This window comes from Actinia tenebrosa, unplaced genomic scaffold (assembly GCF_029948245.1).
Source record: "Actinia tenebrosa isolate PJP-AT-01 unplaced genomic scaffold, QUT_ActTen_1.0 PGA_scaffold4__44_contigs__length_22323623, whole genome shotgun sequence".
NCBI classification, from domain to species: Eukaryota; Metazoa; Cnidaria; class Anthozoa; order Actiniaria; family Actiniidae; genus Actinia; species Actinia tenebrosa.
The window spans coordinates 17,335,552-17,355,644 of NW_028292581.1; the positions used below are offsets into that span (position 1 = coordinate 17,335,552).

The 20,093-nt window shown below is 36.5% G+C and overlaps 3 protein-coding genes across 3 annotated transcripts; all 3 read right to left on the reverse strand.

Annotated features, from left to right (window-relative positions):
* Positions 1-40: 40 nt before the first annotated feature.
* On the reverse strand, positions 41-7,303 carry LOC116301558 (uncharacterized). The gene is made up of 5 exons (XM_089036172.1): positions 7,164-7,303; positions 3,820-3,909; positions 2,479-2,505; positions 2,029-2,070; positions 41-1,273 (listed from the first exon to the last, which is right to left on the reverse strand). Exons 1-5 carry the CDS (start codon positions 7,183-7,185, stop codon positions 918-920), a joined length of 537 nt encoding a protein of 178 aa, XP_088892298.1. The 5' UTR covers positions 7,186-7,303; the 3' UTR covers positions 41-917.
* A 2,235-nt stretch (positions 7,304-9,538) lies between these two features.
* Positions 9,539-13,236, reverse strand: LOC116301556 (ATP synthase lipid-binding protein, mitochondrial). The gene is made up of 7 exons (XM_031710634.2): positions 13,090-13,236; positions 12,954-13,016; positions 11,345-11,361; positions 11,182-11,228; positions 10,573-10,604; positions 10,352-10,466; positions 9,539-9,850 (listed from the first exon to the last, which is right to left on the reverse strand). Exons 1-7 carry the CDS (start codon positions 13,132-13,134, stop codon positions 9,681-9,683), a joined length of 489 nt encoding a protein of 162 aa, XP_031566494.2. The 5' UTR covers positions 13,135-13,236; the 3' UTR covers positions 9,539-9,680.
* A 1,737-nt stretch (positions 13,237-14,973) lies between these two features.
* Positions 14,974-16,625, reverse strand: LOC116301551 (UDP-D-glucose 4,6-dehydratase-like). Its single transcript, XM_031710627.2, has one exon. It carries the CDS (start codon positions 16,584-16,586, stop codon positions 15,213-15,215), a length of 1,374 nt encoding a protein of 457 aa, XP_031566487.2. The 5' UTR covers positions 16,587-16,625; the 3' UTR covers positions 14,974-15,212.
* Positions 16,626-20,093: the final 3,468 nt, after the last annotated feature.

Sequence of the window (20,093 nt, forward strand, 5' to 3'; positions counted from 1 at the left end):
TGGTTAACAAAGAAATAATCCTCAAGGGAATGATACAATCTAAAACTGAAACAGTTTGCGTTTATTACTAAAGAACATAAAACATTTCTATGTATTAACATTAGATAAATGTAATAGTGACGACTTAAAAGATTTGAAGTTCTATGATGTTCTTATAGAAGAGTCTAAATTGTTCCATAATTGATTGAGCTAACATAAAATGTTCGAATAAAGTCCTAAATTGTGTTTCATTTTTGGAACTCGAATGTTATTGATAGAAGCAGACCTAGAGCTATAGCCATGTGAGTTACTAACATACTTTATATACTTAGAGAAATGTGCAGGACATTTTTGATGAACAATTTTAAATAGCATACACAGTTTCTTGAATTGAATAATATCATCTATGGGAATCCATTTGAGTTTTTCAAATAGGCTGGTTGATTTGGAAGTAAAGTCTGCTCTTACGATAATTCCAGGGGGGGGGGGTTGGGGGTACTCCGCCAGGAGTAATTGTTGCACTCTAATTGGATACACACAATAGAAAATAAAAAACTAGAGTGTGATAGCACTTAATAAGCTAAAGTGTATTGCAAAGGTTTATAAAAACCAATCTATGATTACTTCTTATTTTACCATTATATTCTAGAAATCTACCTTTGCATTGGTTATGTATACACATACATTTTTTTTTTTCTCCTTTCAGGAATAAAATTTTGCAGAATTTATAGTCAAAACAGCTCAACCTTACCCTCCTAGATCCATTAATGTTTTCCTTATTTGAATATTGAAATCTATTATTCTTTCCGAGCATACGAAGACTCAGGATTCAAAATAATAACCGTTTCAAAACTCAAATTCTGATTGGACTATGGTGTTCCTTATGTGGAATAATAAATTTTAATATTCAAATAATGAGACCAATAATGGAATCAAAATCAACGAAGACTCATTATACAACTTTTGCACTTGCAGTCCTGCAAAATAATGTACTCTTCAAGCTCTCCAGCAGCATCATCCCTGCCAATGGACTTCAGTTTTTCCAGAAGATATCCAATATCGTGATGTCCTTCAGTAGTCAAGAGACGTTCAGTTGCTGACACATATGGTATTGTCGTCAAGAAATTTATTTGATTACCGGTGTACCCGAAGGCACAAGCAAGAGACTTGATGTCTCCCCCGAAGGGCCTTGGTGGATCAAGCAGGATTTTTAACCTTGTCTTTATGTTGACTGCATGGGGTGCCTCTCCAATACTTGTTTCCAAGATGCATTTTGAGCTTTTAGTCTGTGCAGCTAAATATATAATGAGATATTAGAGTCTTTTGGGCTAGAATCAAAATTGACAGTTGTCATAGTAACCAACAAGGCTTCCAATCAGCTGGGTTGTGTTTTCATGAGTGGCATGCACTGCTACGCTGCTGTCTCTCACTGCTGTGTAGTTCACGCTTGAGGTCGAGAGTTCACCACACGTAACAATCATTCACATGCCTCCATTATTACAATGTCACTGCCATTCTCACTTTAATGCACAAGTACGGTACCTTTCAAGATGGCAGAGGAAACTGTGAAAGGGACTATTGGATTTACTAACTATAACCAGTACAGTGAAAAATAAAGCTTGCAAGATGAAATTTGGGAGAAGCATCTTCGAGCCATCTCTGTGCTACATTAATTATTGGTGCAATTATATCTCTAGTTATATACTGTACCATATACTGTACAGTAATATTAATATGTTCTACTTTATTAATAGATCAGTTTATTTTATCTTAGAGCCTGGACACTAGCAAATTGAGCAATCTGATTGGATAGATCGCATTGCGGACTGGTCTAGATTCTCCGGTATTAACCGGTCCGATCGCATATTAATTAATCTTACGGCAAAAACATTTTGTCCTTTTCAATGAAAAGTGGTCATATAATAAAACTCTTATCAACCGAGCTTGGTCGGTCTGTACGGGATAATCTTGACCTCGGTCCGGTACAGACCCCAGTCAAGATTATCCCGTACAGACCTCCCGCTCGGTTAATAAGATCTAAATACAAACCTGAACGATGACCAGGAGGACCAACCATTTCAGAGGACCCGCCTGCAAATTTGAAAATCCAAAACCTTTCATACTTATGGCCCTATTTTTCCCCTCCTCTTGGGCCTGAAACTCAGGTTAGACTTATGGGGTCAGATATCTCCTATGGGTTAGCAACCAAAACCCACCACCCCCTTCCCCCACAAGTTAGTTGCCCATCAACTACACTCATGGTCTTAAACCAAGGAAAATGTGCTGAATGTTTGTAATCACATTCTACAACAAATTGAAAAAACTTTGTCAGGTTAAGTTATTGAAGCTATTCTGGGCAGCCAATACCCTGGACAGGGTAGGAGAATATAGCAACATGCATAAAACATGTCGTAATCATAAATTGTGACCAGTGTGCACACTGAATTAATTATATTCACTTCATGTGTAAAATTACTAAAGAATAGTTATTAAACTGACCTGTGGTTCTTTCTTGCATTGCAAGTACTGAGGGAGAAATTGTAAACAAAATTAGAAACACATCAATGTAAGTTCTTCTACTATAGAAGTACTCAATTTTCTTAAATCAAGTACTATTTACAAAAAGTTTGTAATTCTAACTAAAGATGAACTTAACACAAGGATACAATAGACCATTTTCGAATTAGTCAAATAATATTACATGCTGTATTCCTTGATCCCAGAATTGTTTATACAGGGTTAGCCTGATGCAGTGTCTAAATATTCACAAATACCAACAGTAAAGTAAAGAATGCACTACTTCAACAATACAAATACTTAGAAATTCCACGGACCTTGACTGGAATGCAAGAAAATTCAAAGTAATTCCATACAAAATAGTGGCTAACGCTGTAGAACAGAGAATTCGAAACTATAGTATTTACGTTGGATGTTTTAATGAACACCTTATTTTACTACAGCAGAATTATGCCGATAATTTTCAAGGAAAATAAAAAATGTTCGAGTTATTGGTAGTTAAAATTATAAGGAGATGAGAATAAATGACCAGAGGGGTTATATAATGGAAGGAACTTTATATCATAACTATATAATAAATACAACCAGGTGGCTTATAACTGGAACTTGGGTACATGTGATATATGCATTAGCCCCGGGGGGGTACTCCCATATATGGACTATACGGGGATGATCTGCTGAACAGGGTATGGTTTTTCAAGCTTCTTGTCATAAACAGGGTATGCAATTTCACTCAAGTTCCAATTTTTTTCCTGAGTTTCCTGTCATATTCAGGGTTTCTCCTTTCGTATTTACCAAAACTGGTTACTATGGTCTTCAAAAAGCGATACGCGAGCTGGCATGATAATTGAAACAGGAACTCAGTGCAATTAATTATACCTTTTGTCATAAACATGGTCTACAAATTTGAGTTTTTTTGTCATAAACAGGGTACCCCTTTCAGAATCCCAGCGGAACACCCCTACCCAAATCCTGGCCGAGTCCACCCCCTTGGGGCATTAGCAGACTAGTGGGCTTATGACCAGGTGGCTTATAACTCGAACTTGGGTACATGTGATATATGCATTAGCAGACAAGTGGGCTTATAACCAGGGGGCTTATAACTGGAACTTGGGTACATGTGATATATGCATTAGCAGACTAGTGGACTTATAACCAGGGGGCTTATAACTGGAACTTGGGTACATGTGATATATGCATTAGCAGACTAGTGGACTTATAACCAGGGGGGCTTATAACTAGAACTTGGGTACATGTGATATATGCATTAGCAGACTAGTGGACTTATAACCAGGGGACCGAGTCAAGGAAGTCTGAACTAACCTGATAGGTTTGAGTTATTGAGATTGACGGGACTGTCTGTTACTTCATTACCTTCTTCATTCTCACAAGAGGTACCAGTAGTACTATCAGCTAAAATAAGGTTCAGAGTTTTGTTATTGTAATACACTCAACAAAATTATTCAATTTTGATTGGACAAGAGGAGTACAATTAAATCCCAAATTGTTCAGTAATAAAGCACTTATAGTATGCAACAATAGAAAAAAATCTATAATAAAATAATAACAGATTTTGAATCTCCTTACACTTCTTTTCATGCTTACATAACTTCTTGCATGCTTTATTACTGAATGGAGCACAGAAAGAGCTGTTTTACTTGTTAAATATTGTTCAAGTGGTATCTATTATATATATATTCAACCATATGAAAAACAAAGAAAACCAAGTGAATTGGGAATTAATAACACTTAGATGCCGGGTTAGCAACTCTTAGGTGGCCGGGGCAAATAAATGTGAATTATGAATACCGTAAATCCTCTATTTAGCAGCCACTCTCAAATAAGTCTCCCCTTTTTAAAGGAAAAAATTTGTTAAGCCCCCCCCCCCCCCCCTTCCTTCCCCTCCTTCTTCACAACTAAAGAATCGCGTATACTGATTAAAGATGATTTATTAAAGTATTGGTTGTTCAGAACATTTCTTTTTAGCTTGCTTTGTTAATGTTACCGTGTTTTAGTTTTGCTATTCACAATGATCGTAAATTATACTTGAGAGACTAACGCAGGTGAATCAAATAATAAAAATGCCATGTACATCACTACAGATTATATGAGACGGTCAATAGTAATGCTTTCGTTTAATCCTGAGTTACAATCATATTACATACTGCGTTTCGACTAAATCAATAAGCCCCCCTCTCGATTAAGCCCCCCTCTCCAATAAGCCCCCCTCAAATGTGCCTGAAATAAATAAGCCCCCCGGGGGGCTAAATAGAGGATTTACGGTATTAGGTAAGTAAAGGGAGCTTCAAATTTGAAAAGGTAATGAAATGGAATCCACCTAAATTATGAACATGCAGCCCTAAACAATTGTACAGAGCTTGAAGGACAATCCAAAATGTTTCCATCATTGTATATAATAATCGCTAGCATTCATAATTTAAGGGTGAAGCTAAGCTATGGGGGTGGGGGTAGGGGGAATGAGCATGGATTTAAAGCTCCAAAGAACAACTTTTTGTTATCCACTATTTTACGAACCTCTTGTATTTTCTTTAAATATATAAAAACATTAAAATAAACATTATATCATATTTTATAGTTGAGAAATATATCAAAGGCCCATATCCATATCCATGCACATAGCCCCCTACCCTTGGAACTGTAGGTTTCTCAGAGAATGGGGAAACAATAGCCCTGACCCCAATACATTTACCGGATAATAATTACCCCCACCCAGTTAGCTCAGTTGGTAAGAACGACAGATCGACTACTGCGACCAACACTCAGGGTCTAAAGAGAAGGTCAGCTGCCTTCATAATAATATTTGCAAATGGTTAGACCTTCAAGTCTTAAAGATAATGACTTTAAACCATAGGCCCTGTCTCTCAACCCTTCCTAACCTACAGTAAAATGGGGGACATAAAAGAACCTGTTGAATTATTGTGAAGTCCTCCACTGACAATAAATGTAAAGCGTATTAGAGTGCTTTTAGTCTCACTGTTGAATAGGCGACGTCAACTAAATTAGATAAGTTATTTACTATTTTAGGTGACGTCACCTAAATTTGAAACTACGAGTAAACAGCTACTGAGATCAGGGGGAGAAACGATGATACAAATGAATGTCTATTCACTCTTTCTTTAGTAAAACAACCCCCCGGATTAGCATGGCCGTTATTTGGCGTGCTTTTACTATTTTAGGTGATGTCAACTAAATAGCTATCCAAGTTAGATACATTCATCTAACTATTCCGGAGTAGTCAATCGATAAAAATCGATATCGATAAAAATCGATAGACATCAGCTGATTTGTATCGATTTTTATGGGAAATCGTTTAAAATCGATAAAAAAAATTGGTGTGAGTTCGATTTTTATCCATGTAATCGATTTTTATCGATCAAGATTTGACAGCTTTAATTCGATCCAATAATGAGTACAATCATATAATGAGCTTTATTTCACGGAAAATATTCGAAAATATCGATGATAGTGCAATAGATTCCTAAGATCAGGCAGCTAATTATCCAAGTATTTTTGCTGTCTTTTCACTGATCACTATATAACATGGCTGTAACATGCACCTATTTTTAAATTATTATTAAGATAACTTCTTGAGCAGTTCAAATGAAATAATAATACTATAAAATAAGAATCAGTAGACTAATCGTTTTCATTTGAATGCAGTCTAACTTGAACACTAAATGTATATATGTTATGAACTTGATTAATAATGATCGATCTAGAGGTCGAATTCGTTTTGGTTCTAAATACAAAGTAATGTTGGTGTACTGTAAGTAACACTCAAAGTCTCAAAAGTAACATTCAAAGTGTCATCGCAGTTGAACGCAGGCAAGCATGAAAATTAAACTTGCAATCCACGATAGAATAGCTTTGTAAAGCAATATGTCAAGGCAATTACAAATTCTGCAATGCATAACATGACAATCAGTTCGCCAAATAATAATAGCAAATCTGCAACTAAATGAAGAGTCAAAGAAAGCAGAAATAAATTATTCAAAATTGAAATTGGTGTTTTTATTGAGTTATGAGTTGCTACTCAATGTGGTGAGTCTATTTGTTTCTCACTGTCAACTCCTAGTTTGTGTCAAGCTATGGTTGACACAAACACACCGGTGGTGTGAATCCGTAGCCACACGACCCTTGTACGATCATCGATAGAAATTTTTCAAGACATAAATCGAAAAAAATCGATATGTATATAATCAATCAATCGATAAAAATCGATACAAAAATTTAGTGTGAGTTCGATTTTTAACGATTGATCGATACAATCGATATCAATCAAATCAGCGGTATCGATTGTTATCGATTTATCGATTGGCAAAATCGATATCGATTTTTATCGATTGACTACTCCGGGATCTATTCAACAGTGAGACTAAAAGCACTCTAAAAGCACTCTATTATTAACTATGCCTTAACTGAGTATTTTGAAATGTTCTAAAATTATAGCAGATTATCGTCTACGGTGTGTACGATCTGAAAACTTTCATGGAATTTTCCGAAATTTTCAAAATCAGATCGATTCAAGTTTTACAGACGTTGCCAAGTCAAGACACCGGACAAAACACATAAGGCTTATAATTTTGTTTAAGGGCTGATCTAAGCCATAGTAGTATTTTTTTAAATCGAAAAAACTCCATATTTACCTGTGTTGTTTCTAGAAGCCATATTTTACTTCCTTTCGCTTTGGATGAAATGACAACTTCTGCATCTGCTCCCGTGAATCAATCCGCTGACCTTAATATTGCGCAATCAGCAACAAGATTCTATATATAGAGGGGAAACGAAAAGTTTTAAAACATCGCTAAAATGGCTTGAAATCGCCACTAAAGAACAAGGACGACGTAAGCAACAACACTTCAAGTGAGTAAATATTGGCTTATATATTTTCCCCCGTTAAATTACATTCAGTTCGCAAAGTTTGTATGGGCTTCCTGTGTATGGCAGAGTAGGAAAGAATATTACAGCAAAAAAACCCCGAATTTTGCAGTTTCGCAAAATTTGCTTGACGAAATTGTATTTAGGAATCGGGGTGATATTTACAATAAAGGCTACAGTCAGGGACTGGTCTTCATTCAGAGCGGGAGGGTACAATGCAAGTTTTTCTTATTTTCAGACCCCACCACGCATGAATTGGATACGATTTCAGGAACCCCCATTTTAAAATCCCCGAATTTGCCACTGTTGCCATACTTGTATGAATAACATGAATCAACAGGTCTTTTTAGTTTGGAAGTGAGTTTGGGTAATGATTTCTCCTGTATTTCTCCTCCAGACCTCTACATTCACAGTGGCGGATCCAGGATTTTTCAAATAGGGGGGTTCCGTTTCTTAAACTGTGTACAGTTCTCTTTTGCTTAGTCAATGTTTGACAAAAAAAAAGGCTCTAATCACCTAATTTACTATCTAGTAATGGACCAAGCTATAATTTTTTTATTAAAATTTACATAAGACATATTTCTATTACCTAAAAGATCAAACTTTCAAGTGGGGTTCCGTGGACCCCTTCAACCCGCCCCTGGATCCACCACTGATTCACAGTACTATTTCTATTATTCAAACTCAACACTTGTAAACAGCAGAACTGATAAAACTGAAACAATCTTTCTTCACAGTAACAACTGCAACCCAAAAGAACAAAAAATACTCCAGTTTAGAGTTCTCTATTTCTCAGGGTTTACCTTGATTCATGTTTTCTAGTGAACATAATTATATCTGTGGAGTATTAGAGTGATTTTACTTTACCTGTGAAAGAACAGTCAAGGCACAAATTCCATTTGTTTTCTTTTGCATTACATGGACTGTTATCACAAATGTAGATTCTTTACTTTACCAATAGTATTTGTTAATATTTTGACCATGAAATAAGTCTAATTCTGAGTAAATCAGCCATAATCAAACAGCAGCATTGCACAAATTTGGAAATAAATTATCAGGCCAGAAGGAATTAGGCTTAAAGGAGCACTTGGATGAAAACGCCCCAATTTTTGAAAGTCCAAATAATTGAAGTATTTGAGGATAATATGACTCAATTATGATTATGTAAACCAGATTAGAGAAAATTTTAGCCTGGGAGTCACTTGCAGATGAGAAATTTTGGTTTAAAAGCAAAAAGAACAATAGGGTTGAGTAAATGACGTCATTTACTCACAATTTAGATGCTGAATAAAACTGATAATTTTCATCCGCTACATTTTACTGTTAAGAAAGTATGTTGCTTGGCTACTATTGGGGTCATATAGATACGTTTAACTAAGTTTAAAGTCATTTCCAATTTTTATCCATTTTCATCCAAGTGCCCCTTTAAAAGAAATCAATATGTAAATGAGTCTAGGGTTCATGGGGATACAAAGGTCAAAAAGATAGACTTATTTCAATAAAGTTAGTCACCAAAAACCTAGAAAGCTGAGATCACAGAGCATCAGGGGAAAGTTTTCATATCAGAAAAAGCATGTATATACAAAGCTTCTTTTAATACAAACTGCAGTTTGATGATGCTCAGAACAGGTGAGACTGTAACCGGTAAAAGATTCACAAGTCCATGAACAGTTATCAAGCGGTTGAAAGTGTAAAATGAATCTACACATAATCCTTGTCGGCCTCAGCTTTATAGCTTTTCAGGTGACTAATTTTATTGAAATAAGTGTATATAGTCACATCATTTAAAGCCAATCCTCAAGACTATTCCTCCATGTTGTCGTACTCTGTCAGCATATCTTCACTGAACTGACTGTAGGTTACCACTTGCTATGCTGGCTGTAGGCTTAAATAACCATTACTACAGCATTAGTGTAAATTACTCTACTCTGTTATGTACAAATCAAAGTCACTAAACCCGTGAAATAGATGCTAGACTAAGACATTAGCAGACCCTAATAATTAATTCCAGTTTTCTCTTTTGTGTCTATTTAGCTATTACACACTGGCCAAAGTTTTTTGTTTTGCGGGTTAAATGCCTACACACTAAAACGCTTTTAAAAACACTAGAAGTAAATGCTAACACAAATCAAAAGAAACTTGCGAAATTTACATTAGTTTATTTTCAAGCTATTACAGCATTCATCACAAAATAAACTTCACATAGAAAGGTTTCCCACATAAGAATACCATGCCTTAGAAAACAAATTGGCACATAATCACACCATCATCAATAAGAAACAATTCTACAGGGCAAAGAGGATTAAAAAGGCCATCATAAGACAGAAAAGACCCATAGCCTCAGACAAGGCAAACCCTAGAATAGCATAGGAGAAAAGCTGTTGCTTGAGAGATGGGTTCCTGGCATAGCCAATGATAAGGCTACCGAACACTGTTCCAATACCAGCTCCGCTGCCTAGAGTCAAAAGAAAGAGATAATTAGAAAGCAAATTAAACTTGAACTGCTTTCAAATGAGTATATATAAGTGAATATAAGGGAATCAAAAATTTGTGCAGTAGACAATATATTGTTTCCCGTCCTATTGTATTTATTCAATTGGGTTAGATCCTCTTAGAGGTGCAACCTAGCACAATTATTGTGCTAGGTTGCACCTCTAAGAGGATCTAACCCAATTGGATATGTACAATAGAACAAGAAATATAAATTAAACAATAGAATGACCCATCAATATTTTGATATAAAAAAATAAGAATTTCTAGGCAGGGCTTAAAATAACAGACAATGATTAGACAATGTCTGGCGAGAATTGGAACTAGTCCAGTCAATTCTTTGCATTGCTGGTCATTTGACAAGTAACATTGAACCAGGAATGAAGTATGACCAGGCTAAAACTAATTTGCCAGTCAACATGACTGGACGTTATTTTCAACCCTGTAAGATAAAGCCTGTACATACCAGCAACACCAACTGTTGCAGCACCAGCGCCAATAAACTTGGCAGCAGAGTCAACATCCTGAACTGCAGAAGTTGTCTGGAATCCACGGCTTACCAGAGCTCCTAATGATGATTGCTAAAGAAGATAATAGATTATGAGAAAAAAGGATTACTTTGTTTTTGAATGAATAGATAATTGCAATAGATAATGCAAAAATGCAGTTAGGATTAGGAAAATGTACCTGTTTTTGTAGTAAATTATCATTTTGAGCACCTATTGAAAGGTCAAATAATATTAGTGATCTCAAGAAAATATTTTTTGTTTAAAAATAAATTAACATGTAATACGTCATAATTTAGAATTATTCCTATAACAACAAGCATATTCACACCAAGTTTGCTACATCACAAAAGATATATATCAAGATACAATCAGGGTTCGTGCTGAGTTAACCACTTAAAATTCAAGGACTATTCAAGGAGTATACAAGGACCCAAAAATGAATTTTCAAGGAGTATGTTCAGCTAAATATGCCAAGGTTTTACATGGTGGTTGCACATGGCCGAGTTTCAGATTTTCCAATCTTTCTGACTAAATCTATTTCAGAACCATGCAAGTAATGATCAAAGCAAAAATTCAAGGAGTTTTCAAGGAGTTTAAGGAGCAGCATCAACCCTGTATAATGTAACATTTGCACTAGAGCAGTTTTAGTGTCACTGTTGAAAATTCTTCTGATTGGAAGACCAGTGACTTCATGCAAAGTTATCGTTTTCAGATATAAATTCTGTGACAGGACTGTGTCATGCGATGTGCAGGGTAATGTGTGAATTAGGTTAGGTAGCATTTATACCTGAAATTTGTGATGAGACTATTGCTCTTGATAGACCAACTATGCCCCTGTTGATCAAATGAGTATAAGAAGTTAGACCACTTTAGAAACTTTTAAAAACCTATATCTAATTCTCCTGGTGCTTTTGAAAGAGAAATCTAAACTGAAAGAAAAGTATACTTACCTAGCCTGAGTTCCAGACTGAAATAGAAATAAAGAAATAGTTAATGTTAATATTCCTGCAGTAATTTTTTATAAGTTGGTTGCTCAATCTCTACAAACAAACATGGCATTAGATTTTTTAAATAATGTGAAACCAGTACAAAGTTTTTATGCAACTGCAAAAATTTGGCTTGTGATTTTGTTCTATTAATTCAAATCTTCTAGGCGAAGAGTATTTGATGAAAAGTGCTTTAAGTTTCTGAAGAAAAGAACTCCACATAAGAACCTAAATGCCAATAATGCAAATTGTCAGTATATTCATATCTTAAAATTGTACAATTTTCTATTTTGTACAATGACTAGAAGCTAGGTTTCTTTCCAGCAAAAACTAAGAAACAGAGCTCAATTATGTATTTTCAAAAATATACAATTTATCTTACAGTATTGTCAAAAATATTCAATCTTTATTGGATAAAGTATTTGAGAGTTTTAGCTTTCCATGTTATCTCAACAATAGTCCCTTTTACAGTTCCCTGATTTATTTTAGAAGGTAGCCATGCCTTTGTAGCAAAGCGAGATGAACAGTGAGTCTTGCAATAATAGAGATCTTTTTTAACACCTTGGACAATTATTCATGTCTCTATCATTGCAAGCTCACCGTTCATCTTCCTTGGGTGCAAAGGCATGGCTACCTTTCAAGAAAAGATCAGGAAACTGTGAAGGGGGATATTGGATCTTTATAACTTTCACATCAATATGCATGTTTTTGGAATTTTGGAAAAATAGGAATTTTCTTCCTATGAAATATGACCAATCTTCTTCTTACATAGCTTTTGTACTTTTGGCATCTCTTACATGCTATATTACTGAACATATCATGGAAAAAGCTGTTTAATTTTAACTGCAATGGCTGGAAGCCTCTGCTGCATCTGTATACATTATCATGTGCAAGTTTTTATTCAAAATTTTTTTTTCAGAAATGTTTAACTATTTGTGACAATCAAAATACACTAATAAAATTATAAACCTATTAATTTCATTTGTGTAAACATTTTTATAAAATGTAAAATTTTCCCCAAAGCAAACACACCCCTATCACAGAATTTTTAATAAAATAATTGGTAGCATTCAGATTTGCAGAAATAATTCACAATCTATATATTAGTTAGTTAATGTAAGAATTAAGTAGTTTCTTGACATTAAAATGGTCTCTTAGTACAAACGTTGTTCTAGTTTTAAGATACGCTTATATTAACCGGCTTCAACAAGAAAATGGCCTAGCCATTTTGTGTAAGAGCATAAAAAAATTTCTTTAATGCCCAAAAATGAAGTAAGAAAGACTTAAAGAATATTAACCAAAATCCAAAATTGAAGGAATTATTATATATAAGGAGAATTTATTAAAATCATCAAGAAAATTCCACGTCAATCCAACATTTTAATATGGCTACTATATACCGGCACCTCTCTCAATTTCGACACGTGCAAAGTCCTACCAAAAAATGTAAAATAGTACCTTCGTAATGAAATAAGGACTCTCGCAGCAGCTTAAATCTTTTAAAATGCAATGATAATATTGGGAAAGAGAAGGAAATTAAGTGAATAAATGTGAATAAGACCTTCAAACGTACCTTGACCAAAGCTTGTGACTGAGGACGAATGGCGGCAGTCACCAACGTGCGACCACTGCCGACCTGACAAAAACCCACACAAATCCATCAAAATAAACCCAAAAAACCCTGCAAACAAATGAAAAGCAAGACTTACGAGATTCCTAGCAATGGAAGAGGTAAATTTACTACAGGTGAACATGGTTATTGTGCAAATTCTCAGTCCACAAGCCAAAGACTCCTCGTGAAGTATTTCAAGATGGACGGCGAGGAAGGGATCGATGCCAACAGGGCACTATGGGTAATCCACGGGCCGTGATGCATGATGGGAAGACCGCCTCGTTTTCGATCGAATGTGAAGTATGAGGCGTGGAACGCACAATAGAAAAATAAAGAAGGTATTCTGCTGGAATTCTGTATTTATTTGCACGTCCTATAGACCCCTTGCAGCATGCAGCACAATCTGGGGGACAAAACAATAGGTTCCAATTCTCAGTAGATTAGAACTGTTTTGTTTTGTTCCACAGATCGAGCTCCTTTGACGTCACATGCAAGGGGTCTTTAGTGAATATGGAGCTGGTACAACTGTACACTAGCATTTAAAGAATTGGTGCCTTATATATGAAAAGGCAAAGAAAGAAAGATTTGCAAGATGAATGTTATAATGAAGGATGAAGGATTTTTTTGTTTAGAAAAAGTAAATAAAATTTAAAAAAACAAAGAAAGAAAAAGAAAAGGGAAAAAAAATGAAGGAACAAAGAAACGCGAAAAGAAATTAAAAAAGAAAGTAAGGAAGGAAAATAAGAAGGAAAAAAAAAAGAAAAAAAAAACTCGGAAAAAGAAAAGGGAAGGGAAGGAAAATTAAAGAAAAAAATCGAATGTCGAGCAAGGGCAAGTCGTTGGAACGGGTACGGGTTGCGTACTGGCTGACCCTTGCGAACGGCAACGTCCCCTTTGATTGGTTAGGTTTAGGGGCGGGGTTGGGGAAAGGTCATTGTTTTCTATTGTTCTACACGTGTGCCCTCCATTAGGATCACATCTTTCAAATTCGTGAAGGATGACCCAGTTGTTGACCCCGCGCAGGGGACTGGAACGTGTTGGAGGGAATTAGAACAAATCACTGCAGTAATCGTATCGTGATTTAGGCTTTTTGTTCACTCATTCAGAATCGAAAAACGGGGGAAAACTGGCTTTACCATGACCTGATGCCAAAAGTGCCCGCGGTTTAGGAATAACCGCCATCGTTTAATTAACGGGACCAAGATATGCACAGCCGAAGACGCCTTGGTTTTTTGTTTTCGCCTCATCAAAAAAATCCTATAGCTCAGACTAGGAATGTTATTGATACTAGCCAGAAATCAGTGATGTACGGCTTTAGAAGTACTAGTACGTCTGGGTTCACTATGGATCACTATGTTTTGCCCACTTCAAACCACGTGTCATTCTTTTGAGAATAAGATTCTTTGTTTGTGTCTTCTCGTGTTCAACCGTTAAACAAAGAAATAATACTCTAGGGAATGACGCGTGGTCTGGAATAGGAAAGGGATAAGGTCTATTTCAGGATGAGTTGCCAGGCCAGAGCTTCATTTATTTCATGTCGTTCGCTTTTCTTACAACGTAGCAACCACACCTATAGTAAAAATTAAACTTGGGTGGCTCAGTGTGTCGTAATGGTTTTAATGCTCGCCTCTTACCACTGTGGCCCGTTCTAGTCCCGGTTCGGGCTGGAATTGAGTTTGTTTGATGTGTTGTTCTCTCCCTTGACAATACGTTTTTCTCTGAGTTCTCCCGCGGTCTTCCTCCCTCCGTGAGTTGAGTGTTGTATGTCGTAATTACAGCATGTATTAGTGCAGTGCGTGCAGTGCGTAGCGAACCCCACGGAAGAGTTCCGTACGGGGAGTGATATATGGTTGTGAAATATGAATTTATTAATAGATTTATTTTACGTATAATTGATTTATCTAGCTTTATTGCATGCATCCCTATTGTATCTCATACTGCATATTATTGATGTGTATTTTTATCAATTTAAATGAAGACATATTACTATTTTTATTTATTATCATAAGTAAATATAATCCACAAAATTGAGTTATTCAGAATATGCATCCGAAAACACTAAGTCTTCCGTGCGTTTCCAGCCACGTAACTTCGTGAAGTTCAGAAGGTTGTTTCGGATAAAATTTTAACTTCAGTATACTGAGTTTCTCTCATGGTCATTAGAATTACCTATAGCTTATCTATGTTGAATATTATCATAATATTTTTTAGTCTCCTAATTTAAAGTTCTTCTTTTTCTGCATTCTTCGTTGACTTTGCAGTATCAGCACTTTCCATTTCTTCGTCATCATGTACTACTTCATCAGCAGTCGTTGTACTGTTTTGGCCGTTGCTTGCAATTGTATGTGCATCAGAAGTGTTGTTAACACTGCTACCTTCTAATTCCATTGCGTCCTTAGCAAACCCAATATCCATGTCGAGACCGTCAAAAACGTCTTCGCCATATATTCGTTTTAACGCCTTTAAAAAACTAGAATACTTTTCTTCTGGGACCAGATTTTCTATCACATCAGCTAAGACCATTTCTCTCTCCGATGCGAAGGCCTTGTCTGTCATGGCGTCCTCAAAAAAAGTTGTCAAAGATTTCAATGCTCTCGTCCAAGGTATTGGTTCCCAGTCCAAAAGGAGTCTAGCTCGACTGATATCTAACGGTCCTTTAGTAACTGTTGGATATGTGTACCAAGCTTGATCTTCGTCTGTTAAAAAGTCTATATCCTCAACTTTCAATTGTCTACCAATGTCTGTCAAGAGTGACTTCAAAGTGAAATATTCTTCAAAAGCAAAATTGATTGCTAGATCGTAAGCTTTAGGACCAGCCTCGATAATCTTCTGTACTGCTTTTGCTGCATCTTCAACGTGTATCAGACTAAACTTAGTATCGGAAACGCCTAGAGGAAGATGGACTTTCTCTTTTATAGCCTTGTGAGTTTGAATCCATATTTGGTATGTCCAGAATCGGAATGATCCATCGCGTGGTCCAATCACATCAGGAAGTCGAAGAGCCACGTATGGAAAGCCACCCGCTTGACGCTGTTTTCGGAGAACTTCTTCGCATGCGAGTTTTTCGTGCCCATAAGTCTCTGACTTTCTTAACTGCATTCTTTTTTTAGCACTTTTGGGTCTGACTGCATCTTCCTCTCTAGAGGCTGCAACGTGGTCTTTCTGGCAGACTTCGTAAATAGAGTCAGTACTGATGTAAATGTAGAGACCAACTCGATCTCGTAATATGTCGGTAACTTGTTGAATCTGTTTGGAAGTGTATGAACTAAAATCTATGACAATATCGTAGTATCCAGAAGTTAGCAGCTCAGGGCATTCAAGCTTGAATGCTTTGTCTCGATCGCAAGTAAAGTGGTAATTAACGTAAGGTTGGATTCGTTCTTTGGAGTCAAAATACCAGTTACCGCGATTGACTAGAGTGATGTCATAGCCTTTTTCAATGAGTTCTTTGACGACTTCACTACCAATGAAGCCGTTCCCGCCAAAAACAAGAACACGGCGTCCTTCCGAGTTTTTCTCCTCTGTTGATTCTTGACCATCGATACTTGAAAATACCACCACGAAAAGAAAAAATAAAGTTAATAGCGATTCCATCTCTAAATTGATACCTGAGTCTGGTATTACTCTTGTACGATAGAGTCGCTTCATTTAGTGTTTAATTAATATTGTCGTTCATTTTAGTATTCTGTGTTAGCACAGCTTTCTACATATTGTAAAATGATTCAAGATTTGGCCTATCATTTGGTTGCACGCCTAAAGTTTAGCTTTTAGACAAATCATCTATCATTACGTCAATGAACTCGACGAGCTAGAAACATGTGCAAAAAAATAGCCTTTTTCTCTCGAGGACGAATTTATATTTTCTCAAGTGTGTTGGGAAGAAGCAATTCAAACGATTCATCGTTAGGTAGCGTAAGTTGGGTGATTGTATTTGAATATTTTATGTGCTCTTAATACACTGGTTACTGTCTGAGCCTTGACTGCATGGGTGAATAATTCTGAAGAAAGACTGCGAAAACGATTATGTAACCACGAAAAGTTGTAACAAAGCACCTTTTTAGGACTCTATTATCTACATATTGTGGTTGCACATTTAGATTTTGTGTGATTAACTATAAAAATAAAAAAAATCTTTTTATTCCAGTGTCTAGTTGTTTTAGCGATTTCTCGGCACTCACTGGGGGACACTTTTTCGCTCTCAAACACACACCATATACATTTGAATATCATCTATGCACAACATGATGATGAACAAAAGAAAGCGGAATTTTTGAGTACAAAAGCGTAGCCCAATTATAATTTGTCGTGGGTGGAGTATTATATTTATTTACCAAAGATATCCAAAGTAACGACGGTCACTCTAGAAGAATCAGAAAATAAAAATTTTATGGCATTTCCTGCGGGATTCCCGATAGCCCTAGGCAATACTATAAATACAAATGAAAAAAAGTACAGTCCTAGCTTTTTTAGAAGGGCTTTGCTAGCCGTTTTTCATCAGAACAAAAGGTTTTGTTTCTTTTTTTTAAAAAAAAGAAAGAAAGAAAGAAACAGCTGTTTGGCATTGCTTCGTATTTGTTGTAACGGCATCTGAACCTCAGGTAAAGCTTGTTTTAAAACCGGCCACATATGATCTTCAATTTTAACCACATTCTAGCTACCACTGAACTTTAAGATATAAATTAAGAATTAACTCTTAAAATTACTGCAGTAGGTTTATAGCATCGTTAAACGAATACAAGCCTTGGGAGACCCCCACGTATCTCATCAGCTCGATAATTTATGCACCGCATTGTTTTTGTAGTTATCGGCGTTCAAACAGCTTGATTGCATCAGCCGTAAAACTCTCCCACTCTGACACGAAATTTAGAGCACCTTATATTCGATGTTTTGGGAGTTTCGTTTAAAAATTTAAGAACGCTGAATAGAATATTTTCAGGAATGGAAAAGTCAATAAATTTACCATCATAAAATAATAGAAAAATGAGTTATTTTTCTTTCCTTTCCGAGTTTACAGTGTATTGTTCCGTCTAAGACCCAAATCTTCAAGTGTGTGCTCACTATTTTAGTTTCTGGTTGTTTCCTAGTTTGTGGGTGATAATGTCCAATATGAAAAATTTCATATGTCACTGATCGCACATCCATATATTTGATGTAACCATTTTTCACTTTAATCCCTTCTTCTCGCGTAATTCAAAAACCGAATTGTATTTCAGATCATTACAAAGAATTAGGATTAAAAGAACAAAGCTGGTTAGAGACAGGTGGTTATAATACAAGCCACGACACTCGGTCAATCATTCGGTCACTCAGCACAAACAATTCTCTCCTTTGGGCTTTTGACTTCGATAATTAATCCCCAAATCTGCTTGAAATATAACTCTCGAGTAGGGATATTAGGTTGTATTAAGTTGTATTGTATGTCTCGTTATTTTTATAGTTTTTATCTGCTGAGGTGTGACCTCTGGTTACTGTTAAGATTTTAGCCTCCTCGCGGTACAACGCATGCAAACGTTTCCGTTCACCACTCCTGCTAATTCTCGTTGCCTTTATTTTGGAATTTCCTACCATAACAAAAATTTTTGTTTGCACAGTTTTGGTCCTGTGCTTCAAGTCGCCCCTTCGATTCAAATAGACCTTTTGCAAATTTGCTTGGGTGTATTGTTTTTCCATTTCAGACCACGTGTCATTCCGTTGAGAACAGGATCGTATTAAGGATCCTGAAGCAGGTGGGTTCCCATTTTGACCAAATCCCAGTCCCAGCTTGTTTTGCTTAAATCTCAATCCCATTTTTGATTGTTCTTTTTTGTTTCCAAATCCCAGTCCATAAAATCCCATCTTCCTAGCCCAAAAAGCGAATTCCAGCTCCCATTTTACCCCTTTACAGGATCCTCTTTGTTTGAGTTGCATCCATATTTGTCTTCTCATTCGCAACCGTTAAATAAAGAAATGACATTTTAGGGAATGACACACGGGGTTTGCAATGGTAAAACAAGCGCCCAAGCCAAGAGCCGTCTATTATCAAGGTTGGCTAGCAGCAGTGCACCTATCGCCTCAAAAAAAGAAGGCACGGATTCGGGAAGCACGGGTGGCGTGCGCTGTTAATGTGCCGCCTCTCACCAATACTCAGGAGTTCTGCGCTACTATTTTAAGCGAATGCTTAAGGGATCAAAGAGTGGGACCATGGGTTGTAACAATTGCTATGTTTTGATGCATGTATGCGATCGTTGTCATGTGAGCAGAATAGTTTGTTGGTTCTCTACTGCTATCAACTTCCAAATTCCAAATCGAACTATCGGCAGCCTTATCAATTATGCCCGTCTACCCAAGGTGTAGTAAATGCATTAGAAGGGACAGGTATCGCACTCCATTCCTGGACTCAGTATCACACTCTTCAGTTTTCTAGGTCTTTCCCTTGATTCGAGGGTTTTTCTCCGGGTTCTATGATTTTCCTTCCTCCATAAGACCTAACACCCCCCCCCCCTACCCCCACCAATTTGATCTGCGAGTTAGACGTGCCCCGACTTAGATCACCCCAGAGGTTATTTCAGGGTTTAATCTTTAGACGTGCCCCGACTGAGATCACCCCAGAGGTTGTTTCAGGGTCCGATCTGCGAGTTAGACGTACTGTATAGAACGGTCTGAACCCAGGTTTATCAAATTTAACAATATTTGTATTATGATCATCCGCGTGGATGTAATCCTGAGGACTGTTTGATGTGACTGACGTTTCGACAACCAAATCATCTTCAGAGTCAAGTGAAGAATAAAGTCAGATTGGTCATATTTATACTGCCATGATAACAATAGCCTAACTAGGAGTGACCACAGTAAATCCGTGAAACACTAATTACTAAATAGTACAAAATAGTGCTAGTTAAACAATAGAAAACAATTGAATTTGCATGAAATTGTGCTATTTTGTATTACTAAAGTTTCACGGATTTACTGTGGTCACTCTACCTGGATTTGCGTAATTAACGTAGCTCAATCAATCAATAATTTATTTAAACACGTATCGTCCAAGAGCTCATAAAGCTCGTTCAAAATACGAACGTCTACGTACTCCTAGACACACCCCAACTTTGATCAGCCCTGAGGTTG

Coding starts and splice junctions, on each gene's coding strand:
- LOC116301558 (XM_089036172.1), bottom strand. CDS start 7,185: ATGGCTTCTAGAAACAACACAG. Junction 2,071..2,478: donor AATGCAAGAAAGAACCACAG/GTCAGTTTAATA, acceptor TCAAATTTGCAG/GCGGGTCCTCTGAAATGGTT. Junction 1,274..2,028: donor TCCTCCTGGTCATCGTTCAG/GTTTGTATTTAG, acceptor TTATATATTTAG/CTGCACAGACTAAAAGCTCA.
- LOC116301556 (XM_031710634.2), bottom strand. CDS start 13,134: ATGTTCACCTGTAGTAAATTTACCTCTTCCATTGCTAGGAATCTC. Junction 10,605..11,181: donor AGTCTCATCACAAATTTCAG/GTATAAATGCTA, acceptor ACCTTTCAATAG/GTGCTCAAAATGATAATTTA. Junction 9,851..10,351: donor TGCAACAGTTGGTGTTGCTG/GTATGTACAGGC, acceptor TTTTGACTCTAG/GCAGCGGAGCTGGTATTGGA.
- LOC116301551 (XM_031710627.2), bottom strand. CDS start 16,586: ATGGAATCGCTATTAACTTTATTTTTTCTTTTCGTGGTGGTATTTTCA.